Source organism: Spermophilus citellus (genome assembly GCF_964194105.1).
Source record: "Spermophilus citellus genome assembly, chromosome: 7".
Classification (NCBI taxonomy): Eukaryota; Metazoa; Chordata; class Mammalia; order Rodentia; family Sciuridae; genus Spermophilus; species Spermophilus citellus.
This window is the reverse complement of record NC_138188.1, coordinates 110,996,612-111,017,032: the sequence shown is the minus strand read 5'-3', so window position 1 is coordinate 111,017,032 and position 20,421 is coordinate 110,996,612. Positions and strand designations below refer to the sequence as shown.

The 20,421-nt window shown below is 38.1% G+C and overlaps 2 protein-coding genes across 3 annotated transcripts; both read left to right on the top strand.

Moving 5' to 3' along the window:
• Positions 1 to 134: 134 nt before the first annotated feature.
• WDR53 (WD repeat domain 53) lies at positions 135 to 13,495 on the top strand (the record flags this gene model as incomplete). 2 transcript variants are annotated; one of them, XM_081302011.1, is made up of 3 exons in its annotated part: positions 135 to 301; positions 6,402 to 6,897; positions 12,872 to 13,495. In XM_081302011.1, 3 exons carry the CDS (start codon positions 135 to 137, stop codon positions 13,466 to 13,468), a joined length of 1,260 nt encoding a protein of 419 aa, XP_081158137.1. In that variant the 3' UTR covers positions 13,469 to 13,495. The 2 variants fall into 2 exon arrangements, with proteins under 2 accessions (XP_081158137.1, XP_081158138.1); XM_081302012.1 differs by lacking the exon at positions 135 to 301 and adding an exon at positions 348 to 607.
• Positions 13,496 to 19,380: 5,885 nt separating this feature from the next.
• On the top strand, positions 19,381 to 20,148 carry LOC308653655 (S-phase kinase-associated protein 1-like). Its single transcript, XM_081302279.1, has one exon. It carries the CDS (start codon positions 19,396 to 19,398, stop codon positions 19,792 to 19,794), a length of 399 nt encoding a protein of 132 aa, XP_081158405.1. The 5' UTR covers positions 19,381 to 19,395; the 3' UTR covers positions 19,795 to 20,148.
• Positions 20,149 to 20,421: the final 273 nt, after the last annotated feature.

Below are 20,421 nucleotides of genomic sequence, written 5' to 3'. Positions count from 1 at the left end.
GCTGCGCGCCCCGCCTCACTGAGGGCAGAAGCACCGGCTGCACGGGCGTCCCCTGCCCCTCCCCCGCGGCTCAGTGCGGGCGCCGAAACCGCCCGACTCGCCCAGCCTCCTCGAGGCGCGCCGGTGGCTCCGCCATGCGGGTTGAGGGCACGAAGCAAGGGCGCAAGCCCAGCTCGCCGGCTGTTCCTCTCGGCCCCGGATGTGACTGTTCGGCTGAGGCGCCTCGCGTTCTACGCTTAATGGGATTGGACGCGGCTGATGAGGTCATCACTAGGAGCCTAGGAGGAGAAGGGGAACGCAGGTATGAGGCTGGTGCGGGTGGGTTCTGGGTTGCGCTCCGGTACCTTTTCAAGCTCTTTTTGCTCTAATGGCTGCGAGTCCGCTCTCTTGGGCCCCGCTGCTTGGGAAGTTTTCCCGTAGCATTTGGTTCCTGTTAAGTCTCCAAATTAACGTATGAAACTTCTCTTTTCCTGCCAGCCAGTTCCTAGCGATGCACGTTCGGTTTGAGTTGGATCCTTTTTCTTTACCTTGGGTATCTGGAGCCGTCTTTTCCTGGTCTGATTTGATCCGTTTCTATACCTTCGGCGGCTGAGGCGGTCCTTTCCTGGTCAGGCCCTCTTGTTCTTCTTAAATATCGATACTTAACCAGAATTTCTGACCCACCGTGCGCTCCAAAAGTACATTTGAATACCCTCTACGTTAGAATACCTGGCTACATTTGAATACCCTCCTGACACCGCCCCCCGAAAATTTGGATAACTTCAAAGTGCCGTTTGCGAACTAAATAAGTGCCGTATTTTTTGGACAAAATGTAGTATTCCCAGATCCACCGCTTCGTAGATTAAGGCAATGTGTTGGGGGTTGTTTTGTTACTTTATTACTTACTTTATTTATTTTTATGTGGTGCTGAGGACCGAACCCAATGCCTCACATGTGCGAGGCAAGCGCTCTATAACTGAGCTATAACCCCAGCCCTTAAGGCATTAGTTTTTAATTAAACATTACAATAGAGAGAATGACATGGAGACCATATTACAGATGGTTTCGTGGAAGGAAAAGAATTTCAGCATTATTTGGTCATAGTACGTTTTCCTAGAGGACCCCAACCGTTTTCTGACAGCCTTTAAAGAACACATAGGAAAAGAACAATAGTCACAGCGTGAGCCTGGCTCCATACTAGTTCTTTTACATCGTTTTTTTTTTTTTTTTTAAGAGAGAGAGGGGGGAGAGAGAGAGAGAGAAAGAGAGAGAGAGAGAGAATTTTTAATATTTATTTTTTAGTTCTCGGCGGACACAACATCTTTGTTGGTATGTGGTGCTGAGGATCGAACCTGGGCCGCACGCATGCCAGGCAAGCGCGCTACCGCTTGAGCCACATCCCCAGCCCTCGTTTTTGTTTTTTGTTGTGCAGTACCAGGGATCGAATTCAAGGCCTTGGTGGCACTTATGCAAGTACTCTACTACTGAGCTACATCCTTAGCCCTCTACTCTGGTTTTTATATAATCCTCAAGACAATTCAAAGCTGGTAATTATTTTAATAGTAGGGTTCACAGATTCCCTTAGTAGTCATCTTCGGTGTCTTGCAATCTTTACGTAGTAAGAAATCTTGTCTGAAACTTCCTGTGTATAATTTCTTGTTCTCTAATGAAAACAAGAACTACAACCTCCATCCCTTCTGTTATGTAATAACTTGTTTATTTCCGGTTCCTTCTTCCAGATACCTTTTTCACCAAGCTCAGTAACCCTGAGCTTTTGTTTTTACTAATACCAGTGTCACAGCCTTTCAATCATTTTGACCACTATCCCATTTCTCCATGTCATGACCAACTTTAGGAAACAAACCTGTAAAGGAACAGTGACTATTGTTTATAGTAATGGTGATGCTAAGGTATTTCCTGAGTTCCAAATAACAATTTTTGTCTGAAAAGACAATTATGTTTATTTTAAATTTGCAAGAATGAGGTAAAGTTGATGCCTCAGAGAAGGGGATAAAGAATCGTGCAGAATCAACAGATATAAGGCACTGACAAGGTGTGGTGCACTGCAAATGTAGTCCCAGCTACTCTGGAGGCTGAAATAGGAGGACCACTTGAGCCCAAGAGTTTGAGATCAGCCTAGGCAATGTAACAAAACCCTATCTCTTTTTTCTTTCTTTGGGGGTGTGTGTGTGAGAGAGAGGGAGGGAGAGACTGGCGATTGAACCCCCTGAGCTACATTACATCCTAGCCCTTCTTAATTTTTTATTTTCAGACAAGGTGTCAAAAAGTTGTAGAGGCCATCCTTGAACTTGTGGCCCTTTTCCTCAGCCTCCTGAATAACTGGGATTACAGTCCTGAGCCACCACACATGGCAAAACCCTTTCTCTTAAAAAAGGGGGGAGACATGGACATTTGAAGAAGTGGACTAGTGGAGGTATGGCTGGAGAAAAGTGTTGCTAATCAAGATTATTCATTTATTATACTTTGAACTTTATTTTGTCTGAAAGTACAGGTGAGGTAGAGCCTTTGAAGGATCCCATGAGATAATTTTGGTGTTTTTCTAGTCCATCATTTAGGTGACTTTCAGTGGCAGACCATCCCCCAAGTGGCCCAGGTAGAATATCAAGGGAGAAAAAGATTCCTCCTTTTTACAAATCTTTTACCTGCTCATCACCCTTCCCCTTCCCCTCCTGTTTATTGCCCAATTCTGCCCTCTAGCTATTAGAACTGTCACCTGTGGCACTCCACCCTCAAGTTGCTCTCAAGAACAATTTTATAAACTAAGTAATCAGATGGTTTTGGAGGCTCTTGTTGAATCCCTGATCAATATTCCATATGACAAATGCTGATTGACTAAAATTAAAAGCCTCACTTGAATGTATAGATTTTTTTTAAGTTTTTCTTAGCTTTTTTTTTTTCTTTTAGCATTTCCAGTAATACATCTTTTTTTTTTTTTTCCCCTGACCAGGCAAGTGACCAGTAAATATTACCCATGTGATTTCAAGATTAGAAATTTAATTCATTTTAGAGTTTAAGGTAGAACTGTTCTTAGATATTGTGGGTTTAATACAAGAGTTACAATTTGTTCCTATGGAAAAATTTATAGAAAACATCATTGTTGGTTATAATAGTGCTTTTAAGCATAATGTCCACTTATTGCCTAACTTCTCACAATTTGGGGTGGAGCTTAACCAAATGTACTTTTAAAATTGAATTAATTTATTTCAGAAAAGAATTATATTAGGAAGAAAATCTGCTAAACTTTTGTCTGCCAATCAACATTTTTTATTTGGAGCTACTGTGAATAGAATTGTATTAGAGGAAATAAAAGTACTAGAATCCTGTCTCATTCTTGTCTTACCTAAAACCTGAAATCCCAGTAGGGATGCCAAACCTGTATGCATACACAAAAAATGCATATGATAGAATCAGAGTACAGACTTCCTGAAGTTTTTTGGGGGAGGGGGGAAGACACGTATTGAAACCAGGGTGCTCTGCCACTGAATCACATTACTCAGCCCTTTTTTATTTTTTTATTTTGAAACAGGGTCATTAAGGTACAGGGCAGGCTGACCTCTAATTTGTGATCCTCCTGCCTCAGGCTTCCGAATTGCTGGGATTACATGCATGCATCACCACTCCCAGCCAGACTTCTTGATATTAAAGTTGATTCACCATCACAAAATTGAGGCCCTAATTTAGTACAGAAGTGATCAATACTCTAAGAATTAATAGTTAAAATTATTGGTGACTGGGCTGGGGATGTGGCTCAAGCGGTAGTGCGCTCGCCCGGCATGCGTGCGGCCCGGGTTCGATCCTCAGCCAAATACTAAAAAATAAACATTTAAATTCTCTCTCTCTCTCCTCCCTCTCTCTCACTCTATCTTTTAAAAAAAAAAATATTGGTGACTTAAATTGCCTTTTCAGTAGTTAATTTAAATTTCATATTTTAAGTTAGGAAAGCATCTTTGCCAGATGAAGTGTCAGTATGACAGTTCCTGCCTTTATTTAAAATCATAAAGGGGCTGAGGATGTAGCTTAGTGGTAAATGGTGTGCTTAGCACGCACCGGGCCCTGGATTCCATCCTCGGCACAAAAAAAATAAGTAAAGTCATTTGTCCTTTCTCTTGATTTATATGGAGCTTTCGGCAAGAATCTTTGTTATGGCAGAAGATTATTTAACTACCATTTAAGTACTTCTCAGCAAAAATCAAACCACCAGGGCTTCTTTACCTCCCTCTGAGTCATTTCCTCTCTAAGAGTCTCCTTTAGATCTTTGTTTCAGTGTCTGTTTAATTAATTTCCTCTATATACTAATTTAATGCTTTTGCTGAAAAAAAAGTTTTGGTTTTGTCTTTCTCCCATTTTATCCTCTTTGTGAATATTACTGTATGTGATTTTATGACCATGTTTCTGTTACCTTGATTACTAATATGTCTGAATTTTTTTTTTTTTTTTTGCAGTCTAATTAGTGATTGTGCATGTGAAAGAGATAAAGGAGTGTGGCTACAAGTAGGAGGAAATAAGCAGTTTTGTATTGAGAATGCAAACTTTAGGCACCAGGTTGTTTTAAATGATTTAAAAAAAATTTTTTTTTTAGTTGGGCACAATACCTTTATTTTATTTATTTTTATGTAGCGCTAAGAACCAAACCCAGTGCTTCACACATACTAGGTGAGTGCTCTACCACTGGGCAAACCCCAGCCCTCAAATGATTTTTTTTGAAACATTGGAATTTATCTCTGTACCATTGGGCTAAATTCAAGTATCTTATCTGAAAGTAATAAAGCAATTCAGGGAGTTTTTCTTTGGTAACTTCTCTCTTGGACTGTGAAATGAAAAAGTAAATTTGTCCCGATAGATTTGTTTTATTTTTTTCATCTGACCATTAAAGTTGTATAAATTGTCCTGATTTCCTTTTTTAGACCTTAGCAGTAGACAGCTGAGACAGGGCAGTATTATGTGTCAATTCCAGTCTGTATGTCTGGGATTTCTAGAGTAGGATAAATCTAAATTTTATATGTTCATACTATTATTGTATAAGTGCAGGTAGATACTAATATAGTTTTAGAATCCGTGAATACATTTAAAAGCTGTACTAAACTATTAATAGCATTTGGTCATTTTCTGTACTTTCAAAGAACACTAATAAAACTATTGTTAAGTGCAAAACTATTGTTAGGTGGAATTGTTAGAAAAAGCTCTTCATTATTTAAATATTTGGAATCCCATTATATTGGTTTTCATGTATAAATCTCCTTGGACAAATTACTTAACATTTCTGAGATTCAGAGTTTTTGTTTATTTGTTTTTGTGGTGCCAAAAATTGAACCCAGGGCCTTGTACATGGTAGGCAAAAGTTCTACCACTGACCTACACCCCAGCTCAGTGACTCAGTTTTATTATCTGTAAAAAAACAAAACTAATCAGAAGAGTATTTTGAGAATAAATTGATAATAGCCTATTTAATAAGTCTCCAGTGTCTCCCAGTGGCCCACATTTTTTTAACCAGTTCTCCAGATGATTAATAGTGTAATACATGTTTTAAAATTCTAACATACATTAGAATTACTTGGAAGACTTGTCAAACACATTGCTAGGCCCTATCCCCAGAAGTGCAGATGTATATGCCTAGGGTAAGGTCCAATGATTTCTATTCTAACAAGTTCCTTAAGTGATACTGATGTTGCTAGTCCACAAAGTGCCATAGGAAACACTTTGAGACCACTGTTGTAGCATATTTGATGCCATTTTGACCAGCCTAATAAAGATGGGAAAAGTAATAATAGGAATTTGTTTTTGAGTACTCATTATATGTGCTCAGGGTAATATTATATGTGTTTTATATATATTAACATTTCATTTTCTCAATGACTATGAAATAAGTGGGTGTTATTATTATACTCACTTTATAGAGATGGAAAATTAGTCACAGAGAGGTTCAGTAACTTGCCCAGGCACCCAGCTTTACACACCTGGAGAAACTGGCCACAGATTTCACACTCTAAAACATCCCTTTAGATCAATCCCCAATGCCAAAAAAATGAAAAACATTATCCAGATGAAAAGTATAATGTGATGATTGTGCAGCCCTCTTTTTAAAAAAGTTTTCCTAGTTTAAAATAAGTTATATTTAGTGTTTATTCTTATGTCTCACGACAAAAACTATAGAGGATCAAGTTTACTTGGGTTCCTGATGGTAAGGGAAGCCCTCTTAAGCATATGCCTACTAGTATACCTCTGCTTTCAACTATTATGCCCTGCATTCAACTAGGTTTTGATAAACTTGACTTTTAATGTTTTTAAAATTGTCTTTAAGCTGTCTTTTTAAAATAATTTAAATGAAATGCTGCTTATTATATTTGTATCCTACCATCAAGTTCTCGTATAAAACATGATATAGTTTTTTTCCCCTTTCATAGAGTCTTCGGGGCCATTATGGCAGTGAAGTGGACTGGTGGACATTCTTCTCCTATTCTCTGCATGAATGCAAGTAAAGACGGGCTAGTGGCTTCTGGAGCAGAGGGTGGAGATCTCGTGATTTGGGGTGAAGATGGGACTCTTTTAGGACACATGCAGTTCCAAGGGACTGATGATGTTACCAGTGTCTTATTTTCTCCATCCTGCCCCACCAAGCTCTATGCATCACATGGAGAAACCATTAGCATACTGGATGTCCGATCCCTCAAAGATTCCTTGGACCATTTTCATGTGAATGAAGAAGAAATCAATTGTCTTTCATTGAATGAAACTGAAAACCTGCTGGCTTCTGCTGATGACTCTGGGGCAATCAAAATTCTAGACTTGGAAAATAAGAAAGTTAGCAGATCCCTGAAGAGACATTCCAATATCTGTTCTTCTGTAGCTTTTCGACCTCACAGGCCTCAGAGTCTGGTTTCATGTGGCCTGGATATGCAGGTGATGATTTTGCAAAGAATACTTGAGTAATTTCTAAATGTGATTTGCTAGCAAAATGATGGTTTTGGGTTGGTTGTTTTGTTGTTGTTTGCTTTGTTTTTGTTTTGTTTTGTTTTAGCACTGCTGTGAACTGAACCCAGGTCTTTGTACATTCTAAGCATATGCTCTAGCTACATACTCAGGCCCCAGAATCAAGTTATTGATCATGCTAAATATGTTGCATTTTCTATTCTGTACTAACATGTCTTCTCCATTTATGAACCTTAAGCTTTATTTCTAAGTTGAATGCTAAACTGACAAAACCTAGTAGATTTTATTCACAAAGTAATCATTAATCCTTTAGTTATCCTTTCTGTATGCTTTAAAACATTTCTAAAACCTCAGGATTCAAATATTTGATTCTAAACAAATAAAGGGAAGTGCAGAAGGTAGAGTTGATCCACACATTCTCTACAAACTCTGTGTTACACTTTAAAGAAAGGAAAGGAAAGTTGGAGGTCCTGACTCTATTTTTACTTAAAAATTCTGGAGTACATTAAATGAAATAGTGTGCGTTGATGATGACAATCAGAGCATTGTATTCAGTGCTGGGTTTTGAAAGCAACATCACAAGTTAGCCCAAATTCAGAGGAAGACCATCATGAAAGTAGATATATCTAGAAAACACATTATACATGGGAGCTGGAGGTGCTTAGTTTTCTTGAGGGTTGAAAATGGAATATGATAATTTATTTTTTTATACTTTTATTTATTTATATGCGGTGCTGAGAATCAAACCCAGTGCCTCACACACACCAGGCGAGTGCTCTACCACTGAGCCACAGATTCAGCCTTGGAATATGCTAATTTAAATGACAGAAGTCATATAGAGAAACAGATTTTGGATTAATAGAACAGTTTTTGTATAGCTTGAACTTTTCCTTTGTTGGGATGCACTTCTCTTTGAGAAAATACATCTCATCACTGAAGTGAAAATAATCATGACTTCTCTATTGTACTTAGTGCTTGCTGATTTATATATATTAGTTTTAATTCTAATTTTACCCTCCCAGATCATTACTTTTCTGTAAATAAGGAAACTGAAATTGAAATTAAGAGTCTATACTACTGCCTGACCAGAATTCAAACCTTAGTCTCTCTGGCTCCAAACCCTATTTTTTTTTCTCTGTGACACCTGAGGTATTTAAACAGAATATCATCAGGAATGTGATAGGAGCTGGGTGCATTGGCATACACTGTAATCCCAGCTACTTGAAAGACTCTCAGAGTCGAGGCCAGGCTGGTAACTTAGCAAAATGAAAAATAAAAAGGGCTGTGGATGTAGCTCAGTAGTAGAGTGTTCACCTAACACATGTGAGGCACTGGATTTGATCCTTAGCGCTACATTAAATAAATAAATAAAGGTAGTGTGTCCCCCTATGACTAATATATGTGTTTGTTTGTGTGTGTGTGTGTGTGTGTGTGTGTGTGTGTGTGTGTTTTAAAAAAATAAAATTCTGGGGCTAGGGATATGACTCAAGCGGTAGCGCGCTCACCTGGCATGCATGCGGCCCAGGTTCGATCCTCAGCACCACATACAAAAAAAAAACAAAGATGTTGTGTCCGCCAAAATCTAAAAAATAAAAATATTAAAATTAAAAAAAATTCTTAAGGAACAGATGACCTCTAGAAAGTCATTATTTAAAAATGGCTTATATGCCCAACACTATTCTAGGCATTGAAGCTGTATTCTCAATAATATACAGTTTTTTTTTAAAGAGAATTTTTTAAATATTTATTTTAATTTTCGATGGACACAACATCTTTATTTTTTTAATGTGGTGCTGAGGATCGAACTCAGCGCCCCACGCATGCCAGGCGAGCGCGTTACCACTTGAGCCACATCCCCAGCCCAATATACAATTTTTAATGCTAAGACTCTTTGTTTCTATTAACTAGTAAAGGAATTTTCTTTTCACCTTCCTGGTCCGTGGTCTTTGCCCATTCCTCCTCCTCTTTGTACATCTCTTAGGAATCCATGAGACTGATTTGGTGGTGGTTACAATGGCCATCTCTAGCTTCATTAAGCTACCAGCATTTAGTTGGGGGGGGGGGTGGTAGTTGGAAAGTCTAGCGGTGGGGTCAGTGGATGCCCTGCAGTGCTGGGATTACTCCCAATCAACGAAGAATTGCCCCACCGAAGTGTCCTAGTGACTCTGTTGAGGATCATTCTATATGAGGCACAGTTACTCTACAACCTCTAAATTCCTTTCCACTCCTAGATCTTTGACAAAACCCTTTTTAAACCTACATTCTCTATCCTTGGGGTGATAATCTGCCTGTGTGGTTGTGAAGAAGCATTGCACAGCCAGGTTGATACCTGTTTGTTTTTTTTTTTTTTTTTTTTTTTTTTTTAGGGAGGCCAGTTTTAGTGTGTTTTTGACTAGTCATTCTTTCATCTTTCAGCTATTCCATTTTTCATCATTGGCTCATTCATTATTCACTAGGCATGGTAGTTAAATATGCAGCAGTAACCCGTTCTCTTCAGATTAGATGAGGAATGAACATCCAGAATTTTATCATTTTGCCTCCACTTCTAGGTAAGACATTTTAGTGGTAAGGCAGCTGCTAGTTAACAGCCTAGGAAACAAATATTCTGTGAAAGTTGGGTTTAGGTAGTAACCTATTTTGATTTGCCTGGCAAAAATGTTAAAAGTTCACTACAGATTAACTTTTGTAGTGGTCTTTTTTATAGCAATTGCAGCTAAGATCAACTTTTTTTTTTTTTTTAAATTCTGGGGATCAAATTTAATGCTGGCACATGCTAGACAAGTACTCTCTACCATTGAGCTGCAGCCCCACCACCATGTTTTCAAGCAATTCCTTCCTTCACCAAAGTTGAAACTTTTTCTATAGTTTACTTTAAAAAACCTGGTTGTCCAGTATTATTCTAATAAATATATTTCTTTAAAGAGAGAGTGAGAGAGAATTTTTTTAATATTTATTTTTTAGTTTTCGGCGGACACAACATCTTTGTTTGTATGTGGTGCTGAGGATCGAACCCGGGCCGCACGCATGCCAGGCGAGCACACTACTGCTTGAGCCACATCCCCAGCCCCAGTATTATTCGAAACTTTAAGAATAGCCTGCTTTTGGGGAGCCCAAGAACATAGACATGATAGTAAAAGAGCATAAAAGTTATAAAATTATTTGTTTTTATTTAGACAGGTTTAAATAATTAAGCAAATTGCATTCAAAGAGGTAGAGACCTGCCAGACACAGTGGCACATGCCTTTAATTCCAGCAATTTGGGAGGCTGAGGAAGGAGGATCTCAAATTTGAGGCAAGCATCAGTAATGTGACACCCAATCTGAAAATAAATTGTAAAAGGATTGGGAATGTAGCTTAGTGGTAGAGCACCCCTGGGTTCAAAGTACTACAAAGTAGGGAGAAATTTTTGAGCAGGGTCATTTTGATATGTTTGCATTCACTTCTGACAGTTTGCCAGTTGTCCATTTTCACTCCCTTTGACTTTTTTAAAAATATCTTTATTTTGTTAATTTTTTCATGTGATGCCAAGAATCGAACCCAGTGCCTCACAGGTGTGAGGCAAATGCTGGGCTGCTGGCCCCAGCCTCAGCCCTCCCTCTGACTTTACAGTCCTATAAGCCTCAAACTTTTATTCTTTCACTATCTCTAGCTCTCCTGCTTAGGGTGTTAACTGCTCAAACAGCTGGTTGAGAAATGAGCACGAGGTGCTTTGGAGTCTTTGGCAGTTAAGACAAATAAAGAAACATAAAGAGTGAGTTGGGGATGTAGCTCAATGGTAGAGTACTTGCCTGGCATGTATAAGGCCCTGCGTTGATCAGGGATTGAGGGTCAAAAAACATAAAAGGAATATCTAAGCAGGTACCATCCAAATTATTAGTACTTGGAAATAACTATAAAATTGGTAGACTCTAAAATGATTTAGCACGTTTAGATAATTTATATCAAATACAAAAATGTTCATCTGCTGAAAACACATTTGGTGCAGTTTGTTTTAATGTCTTAGGAGGACAGAAAATACAGTCCTGACATTCTAGGGCTGTATGAGAACTGGGGTACCTGCCAATCCACTTAAACTAGCAGATTTCTGTAATGTCAGTTTCCTTGTGTTCAGGTTTTTTAATAGAATAACTGATGATCTTATCAGTTTAGATCTGTTCATTTGACTATCTAAACAAGGCTGTGTTTATCCTACTGTCCATTAAAAATGTGAGTTATAAAATGTCTGTTCTTGAAAGGATTAAGAATGTTTTCTATCTTGGGCGCAGTGGCACAGGCCTGTAATCCCAGCAGCTCGGGAGGCTGAGGTAGGAGAATAGAGAGTTCAAAGCTAGCCTCAGCAATTTAGCAAGGCCCTAAGCAACTCAGCAAGACCCTGTCTCTAAATAAAATATTAAAAAGGACTAGGGTGTACAACAAGAGAAGTGAAAAATCTGTGCTCCATTTGTGTTCAATGAATCAAAGCATTCTGCTGACATGTGTAACTAATTAGAACAAGTAAATAAATATCGAAAAATTCTCATAAGCATATTAGTGGGGGGAAAAAGGACTAGGGGTGTGGCTTAGTGATTAGCATAGATTGATATGGGGGGAGTGAATCTGAATATTATACTGTAAAATTAGTTCTCAAAGCTTTTTTGTTTGTTTGTTTTATTTAGCATTTTGTTTAAGTCAGTCTAGTAGGTCTAAGATCATGGTAGGGAACAACAACAAAAAAGCCAAATATAAAACCAGGATGGCAAATTAATTAGCAGATACATTTGGGATTTCTCCTCTTTCCCAGCTGTTATGTTAGGCAGAAGCAAAGATGAATTAAATCCCTGGAAGCAGAAAATCCAGCATTATATGTCAATTAGTAGATTAGAAATGCAGTATGTATAGGAAAGACGGTGGAATGTGATGGTCATCATTACCCTAGGATGTGACCCTACTTTGTGTACAACCAGAGATATGAAAAATTGTGCTTTATATATATATATATAATATGAATTGTAATGCATCCTGTTGTCATATATAACAAATTAAAATTTAAAAAAATAAAGTAAATATAAATGGTTCAAAAAAAAAAAAAAGAAATGCAGTAGTGCACACCTATAATCCCAGCTACTCAGGAGGCTGAGGCAGGAGGATCTAAAATTTGAGGCCAGCCTTGGAAAATTAGACCCTGTCTCAAAATAAAATAAAAATGGGCTGTGAGTATATAGGTCAGTGGTGGAGTGCTTTCCTAGTATGTGTGAGGACATGGGTAGAATCCCCAGTACTGGAAAAAAAAAAAAGATTTGGAACTAGATATGGGATAGAGAGAGAGAGACTGGGAAATGTAAGCTCCTAGGGTTGGTAATTTGAGTAATGGGAAAGAAAAGGAAAGCCATTCCAGTCAGAAATAATTTCAACAATAATCTAGATTTAGTTTATTTAGGACTTTTTATAACAACCATAGATGAAAATTAACAAATGTCATAATCAGCAGGGTTTTTTTTTTCCCCTTGTTGTTTTATTTTTTAGACAGGGTCTCACTATTTTGTTCAAGCTAGCCTTGAACTTCTGGACTTGCGTGACCCTTCTGCCTCCTAAGGAGCTGGGACTACAGGCAGTGCCACCCTGCTCAGCATATCTTCAGTTTACTTGAAATGATGAGATAGAAAGATATGGAAACTGGTAGCTGCTTAGCAATTACACTTTAATGAGTTCTATTCATATCATTATTTAGGATCTTGTTTTGTAAATTCTACCAACCCTTCTGTATTCTAGCTTTAAGTCCAGTTTTAGGTGGCATTCTACTGGCATGTTGTGGTAGAGTCTGATTTGGTTTTTTAAATATTGCTGGGAATGTATCCAACTGATCATTCTCAGACTACTTTGATGATTTTGTTAGAAGCTGGACAAATACTGTGGTTGAGCAAAATGGCTAGTACACTGTATGACTGTAATTTCATCTTATTTAAAGGTAATGCTATGGAATCTTCAGAAAGCCCGGCCACTCTGGATTACAAATTTACAGGAGGATGAAACAGAAGAAATGGAAAGCCCACAATCACCTGGTCAACTCTTAAATCCTGCTCTAGCCCACTCTGTCTCTGTGGCATCATGTGGCAATATTTTTAGTTGTGGTGCTGAAGATGGTAAGGTTCGAATCTTTAGGGTGATGGGAGTCAAGTGTGAACAAGAACTGGGATTTAAGGGCCACACCTTGGGGGTGTCCCAGGTCTGTTTTCTGTCAGAATCCTATTTGCTGCTTACTGGAGGGAATGATGGGAAGATAATGTTATGGGATGTGAGCAGAGAAGTTGAGAAAAAACAGAAGAGTCCTGCAAAACATACCCACAGAAAGAAAACTAAACGAGCAACTTACACCAAGCAGGGTGGAAACACCAATGCTTCAGTAACAGACGAGGAAGAACACGGCAAAATCTCACCAAAGCTAAATATTGAACATGGAGAAAAAGTGAACTGGCTCTTAGGTACAAAAATAAAGGGACATCAAAATATATTAGTAGCTGATCAAACTAGTTGTATATCTGTCTATCCCTTAAATGAATTTTAAATCCAATAAAAACTGTGGAAAAACCGATTCAGATTTTTTAAAACTTCTGCTTCACTTATCTGTAAATCTGTATATCTTATACTTTATCATGTAAAATCATACCATTTCATTGTATAAATTTTTAAAAAAAGGATTTTTTTCTTTTTTTTTTTTAAGAGAGTGAGACAGGGAGGAGAGAGAGAGAATTTTAATATTTATTTATTTATTTATTTTTTAGTTTTCGGCAGACACAACATCTTTGTATGTGGTGCTGAGGTTCGAACCTGGGCCGCACGCATGCGAGGCGAGCGCGCTACCACTTGAGCCACATCCCCAGCCCAAAAGAATTTTTTTAATATTTATTTTTTAGTTTTCGGCGGACACAACATCTTTCTTTGTATGTGGTGCTGAGGATCGAACCCAGCGCCACATGCATGCCAGGGGAGCCCGCTACCGCTTGAGCCACATCCCCAGCCCTCATTGTATAAATTTTTAAGTCATTTGAACAGAAGAAGATAATTGGATAATATTTCATATAGTAATGACATTAAAATTTGGAGAAAGAGAACTAATATTCATTGAGTATTGACTGTGTACCAGTCATTTTATATATATATAAGAAATGAAATATATTACATATATTTTATTTCAACTCAATGAAATGAGCAATTTCTCCCATTTTACTGGTACAGGAATCAATACCTAAGTTAAGTAACTTGAGGACCCAGGAAAATTTTGGGCACAGTTAGTTGCATGGAAAGGCCTTTGGTTGTCTTGTCAAGCCTTCTGACTTAGGGAAGCCCACATCCCTATCCAAAAGTGGTTACCACATTAGTTGTGACATTTATTATTTCCTTTTTATTTTTGCTACTGGGGATTGAACCCAGGGGCACTTTACCACTCAATTACATATTTAGTCCTTTTTTATTAATTTATTTTTAATTTTGAGATAGGGTCCCACTAAATTGCTCAGGGCCTCACTAAGTTGCTTGTGATCCACCTGTCTTAGCCTCTGGAGTGGCTGGGATAATAGGCATGCACCACCAAGCCCAGCAACCTTAGTTATTTCTGATCCCAGACATTTTTTTTTCTGTAGATGGACACAATACTTTTATTTATTTATTTAATGTAGTGCTGAGGTTCTAATCCAGTACCTCACACATGCTAGGCAAGTGCGCTACCACTGAGCTATAACTGCAGCCCTGATCTCAAAGGTCTTGAGGAGCCTTACCAGGTTGTAAGAAAAAAATCTTTTGTTCTTGGTAAGGCGCAGAGGCCTTACCAATTGCCTATCCTGTGTTTATAAGAAAAGCATTCCAGGGTCAAGTCAGTTTAAAATATTATACAGCAATTCAGGCTATGATGCTGGAGGGAGCAAGAATATTATTGAAGTTATAAATAATCAGAATTTCAGTTGGGTGTGGTGGTGAGTGCCTGTAATCCCAGTGGCTTGAGAGGGTGAGGCAAGAGGATCACAAGTTCAAAGCCAGCCTCAGCAATTTAGCAAGACCCTTTCTTTTTCTAAATGTTCTTTAAGCTTTTCCTCACACTGCCTACCCCTTAGAGTGTTTTTGTTTGTTTTGTTTGTTGTTAGTAGTACTAGGGATTAAATCCAGGGGTGTTCTATCACAAGCTACATCCCCAGCCATTTTTTTTTTTTTTTTTTTTATTTTGAGACAGGGTTTCACTACATTGCTCAGGACTCTAGTTGTAAGGGATGAAAACCAAATTTTAATTGTCTTAAGGGAATTAGGGATATAGCTCAGGGGTGGAGCACTTGCCTAACATGTGCAATGCCCTGGGTTCAATCTCCAGCATCATGAATAAACAAATGTTGACTTAAGGGAATAAAAATCAATTTATTGACTCACATAATTGAGAAAGCCAAGAACAGTGAAGTATGTATTGCTGGGGTTATGCTGATGGGATATGAGTCTATAAGCACGCCACCTTTTGGAAGCCCTTTCCTAGAGATGGCAAGAGAAGCCTCAGCAATTTTGAGCCAGAAACCAGCCATTTTCAAAATGTCTTCATGGAGCCTTTTTTATTTTATTTATTTTTTATATGAAGGGGTTGATTTAGACTTCCCTAAGGTGTCTTCTGAGCTATTTTATGGGGTGAAAAACAACACCATCATAATATTGTGCTTACATGCTTATCCAATGTTTATAATATTATGTTAAATGCCAGCAAGCAGTAATAATCATGAATAACTTCTGGAGATTATAGGAAGATCTTTTGAAATTTACCCAAGTACAACATCATTTTAGCTACTGATTTTGAATATCAGACACCAACTCAGACTGCCCAAACAAAAAGGAAAATTTTACTTTTTACCATCAGGACAAGAGAGGAGGAGGGAGTAAAATTTTCTCTTAACCCAAAGGTAAAATTGACCTTCCCTTCTCTTCAGTCTCTTTCCAGGGAAACCATTAAGAACGAAGACAACCGTACTTTCTGTCTCTTGAGTCCCTATAGTCACTTGGCTCTGTTTCTTTCTACCTAGTGGCTTAAAAAAAAAAAAAAAAAGATGGCTTTTTGGGGTTACATCAGCAACTCTTTCAAAGCCAGAAACCAAGTGGAACAGTGTCCCAGGTCCAAGTTCCAACTTCCTGAGAAAATCAGATTGGTCCCTCTTAGGTGCTTATCCCTGATCCAGTCATCTCTGGTTAAGAGGTGTTATCACATACATGATTATTGCCAAAGGGGCCCACTCCCATATGAGGAGATATTTCCAAAACAAGCTTAGCTCTGGGAGTCAGCTACCATTCAGGATAAATAGGAACTTGACCCCAAAGATTTACAACCAACTATTGATACTTTGGTAGAAAATATTCATTGTGAATATTTATAATTATATAATTCTCAAAACACTGGCCAGAGCAATTAGACGAAAGAAATTAAAGGCATAAAAATAGGAAAAGAAGAACTTAAATTATCACTATTTGCAGGCGACATGATTTTATACCTAGAAGACCCAAAAGGGTCTACAAAAAAACTACTAGAACTAATAAATGAATTCTGCAAAGTGGCAGGATATAAAATCAACACACATAAATCAAAGGCATTTCTGTATATCAGTGACAAAACTTCTGAAACGGAAATGAGGAAAAACACTCCATTCACAATATCCTCAAAAAAAATAAAATACTTGGGAATCAACCTAACAAAACAGGTGAAAGATTTATACAATGAAAACTACAGAACCCTAAAGAGAGAAGTAGAAGGTCTTAGAAGATGGAAAAATATACCCTGTTCATGGATAGGCAGAACTAACATCATCAAAATGGCGATATTACCAAAAGTTCTCTATAGGTTTAATGCAATGCCAATCAAAATCCCAAAGGCATTTCTTATAGAAATAGATAAAGCAATCATGAAATTCATATGGAAAAATAAAAGACCCAGAATAGCAAAAGCAATTCTAAGCAGGAAGTATAAATCAGGCGGTATAGCGATACCAGATTTCAAACTATATTACAGAGCAATAGTAACAAAAACAGCATGGTACTGGTACCAAAACAGGCGGGTGGACCAATGGTACAGAATAGAGGACACAGAGACTAATCCACAAAGTTACAACTATCTTATATTTGATAAAGGGGCTAAAAGCATGCAATGGAGGAAGGATAGCATCTTCAACAAATGGTGTTGGGAAAATTGGAAATCCATATGCAACAAAATGAAACTGAATCCCCTCCTCTCGCCATGCACAAAAGTTAACTCAAAATGGATCAAGGAGCTTGATATCAAATCAGAGACTCTGCGTCTGATAGAAGAAAAAGTTGGCTCCAATCTACATATTGTGGGATCGGGCTCCAAATTCCTTAATAGGACACCCATAGCACAAGAGTTAATAACTAGAATCAACAAATGGGACTTACTCAAACTAAAAAGTTTTTTCTCAGCAAAAGAAACAATAAGAGAGGTAAATAGGGAGCCTACATCCTGGGAACAAATGTTTACTCCTCACACTTCAGATAGAGCCCTAATATCCAGAGTATACAAAGAACTCAAAAAATTAGACAATAAGATAACAAATAACCCAATTAACAAATGGGCCAAGGACCTGAACAGACACTTCTCAGAGGAGGACATACAATCAATCAACAAGTACATGAAAAAATGCTCACCATCTCTAGCAGTCAGAGAAATGCAAATCAAAACCACCCTAAGATACCATCTCACTCCAGTAAGATTGGCAGCCATTCTGAAGTCAAACAACAACAAGTGCTGGCGAGGACGTGGGGAAAAGGGTACCCTTGTACATTGCTGGTGGGACTGCAAATTGGTGCCGCCAATTTGGAAAGCAGTATGGAGATTCCTGGGAAAGCTGGGAATGGAACCACCATTTGACCCTGCTATTGCCCTTCTGGGACTATTCCCTGAAGACCTTAAAAGAGCATGCTACAGGGATACTGCCACATCGATGTTCATAGCAGCACAATTCACAATAGCAAGATTGTGGAACCAACCCAGATGCCCCTCAATAGATGAATGGATAAAAAAAAATGTGGTATTTATACACCATGGAGTATTACGCAGCACTAAAAAATGATAAAATCATGGAATTTGCAGGGAAATGGATGGCACTAGAGCAGATTATGCTTAGTGAAGCTAGCCAATCCCTAAAAAACAAATACCAAATGTCTTCTTTGATATAATGAGAGCAACTAAGAACAGAGCAGGGAGGAAGAGCAGGAAGAAAAGATTAATATTAAACAGGGACATGAGGTGGGAGGGAAAGGGAAAGAAAAGGGAAATTGCATGGAAATGGAGGGAGACCTTCATTGTTATACAAAATTACATATAAGAGGTGTGTGGGGAATGGGAAAATAAACAAGGAGAGAAATGAATTACAGTAGATGGGGTAGAGAGAGAAGATGGGAGGGGAGGGGAGGGGGATAGTAGAGGATAGGAAAGGTAGCAGAATACAACAGTTACTAATAGGGCATTATGTAAAAATGTGGATGTGTAACCGATGTGATTCTGCAATCTGCATTTGGGGTAAAATTGGGGGTTCATAACCCACTTGAATCTAATGTATGAAATATGATATGTCAAGAGCTTTGTAATGTTGTGAACAACCAATAAAAAAAGGAAAAAAATGCTCATATCAAAAAATAAAAAAAAAAGGACTGCCTTATTTTTCTTAAGAGTATATTGGTGGGGCTGGGGATGTGGCTCAAGCAGTAGTGCTCTTGTCTGACATGTGTGCGGCCCAGGTTCGATCCTCGGCACCACATACGAACAAAGATGTTGTGTCAGCCGAAAACGAAAAAATAAATATTAAAATTTCTCTCTCTCCTCCCTCTCTCTCTCTTTAAAAAAATAAAAAGATCCTTAAAAAAAAAGAGTATATTGGTGTGGCGTGTCCTGGTACTTGTCCACCCCACAACCAACATTAACTTTAAGACCCTTTCACAGACCTGTATTGAGCTCTGTGAGGAAAAGTAACTCTGAGGAGATGAAAAAAAAAAAATTAAAAATAAAATGAAAGTGAGCAAGAGATTTAAACAGACACCTCACCAAGGTGGATTTGTAAATGGCCAAAATGTACATGAAAAAGTGCCAGATATTAATAGTCATTAGGTAAATGCAAATTAAAAAACATAATGTAGGGCAGGGGTTGTGGCTCTGAGGTAAAACGAATAAAGATATTGTGTCCAACTATAACTAAAAATATATATATATATATATATATATATATATATATATATATATATATATATTTTAAAGTATTAAAAAAACACAATGTAGAGCTGGGGGTGTGGCTTAGTGGTTGAGCATGCGTGAGACACTGGGTTTGATCCACAGCACCACACAAAAATAAATAAATAAAATAAAGATATTGTGTGGCCTTGTCCAGCACCTTTTTATTTCCTCGTGTGGTCGCCGCCCTGCTCCCTTCAGCCTCCGGACCGCCGTTTTTCTTGAGACCAAACACCATGCCTTCAATTAAGTTGCAGAGTTCTGATGGGGAGATATTTGAAGTTGACGTAGAAATTGCCAAACAATCTGTGACAATCAAGACCATGTTGGAAGATTTGGGAATGGATGATGAAGGAGATGATGACCCAGTTCCTCTACCAAATGTTAATGCAGCAATATTAAAAAAGGTCATTCAGTGGTGCACACACCACAAGGATGACCCCCCTCCTCCTGAGGATGATGAGAACAAAGAAAAGCGAACAGACGATATCCCTGTTTGGGACCAAGAATTCCTGAAAGTTGACCAAGGAACACTTTTTGAACTTATTCTGGCTGCAAACTACTTAGACATCAAAGGTTTGCTTGATGTTACGTGCAAGACTGTTGCCAATATGATCAAGGGGAAAACTCCTTAGGAGATTTGCAAAACCTTCAATATCAAAAATGACTTTACTGAAGAGGAGGAAGCCCAGGTACGCAAAGAGAACCAGTGGTGTGAAGAGAAGTGAAATGTTGTACCTGACACTGTAACACTATAAGGATTGTTCCAAATACTAGTTGCACTGCTCTGTTTATAATTGTTAATATTAGACAAACAGTAGACAAATGCAGCAGCAAATCAATTGTATTAGCATAATATTGTCCTTATTGCATGTGTAGTTTGAGTACAGACTCCAAACCTATGGCTGAATTTCTTTTAGTGTGAGAGAAAGTTTCTTTTTTTCTTTACTCTGAATAAAACTGAACTGTGGGTTCTCTGTAGAAAGTGGCATTTTGGGCTTTCCCTCCTTTTGTAAAGCGATTTCTGCCTAGTTTATTGTCCAGTTAACTTTAGTGAACTTTTAAAAGTTGGCATTGTAAATAAAACAACTTGCAAAAAGTTTTCTGAAATAGAATTAACAAAATATTGTCTTTATTCATGAGTTGGAAACTAGAAAAAGGCTACTTGAAGTAAATGTTCTGAGTTGGGGTTGTTAGGATTTCTTCCAGCCTCCTGGAGTCGAGCAGTACCACTGGGATTGATTTGCCTGTATGTAGCAGGG

Excerpts from the sequence above, each read along its gene's own strand:
- LOC308653655 (XM_081302279.1), top strand. The coding sequence starts at position 19,396 with ATGCCTTCAATTAAGTTGCAGAGTTCTGATGGGGAGATATTTGAAGTT.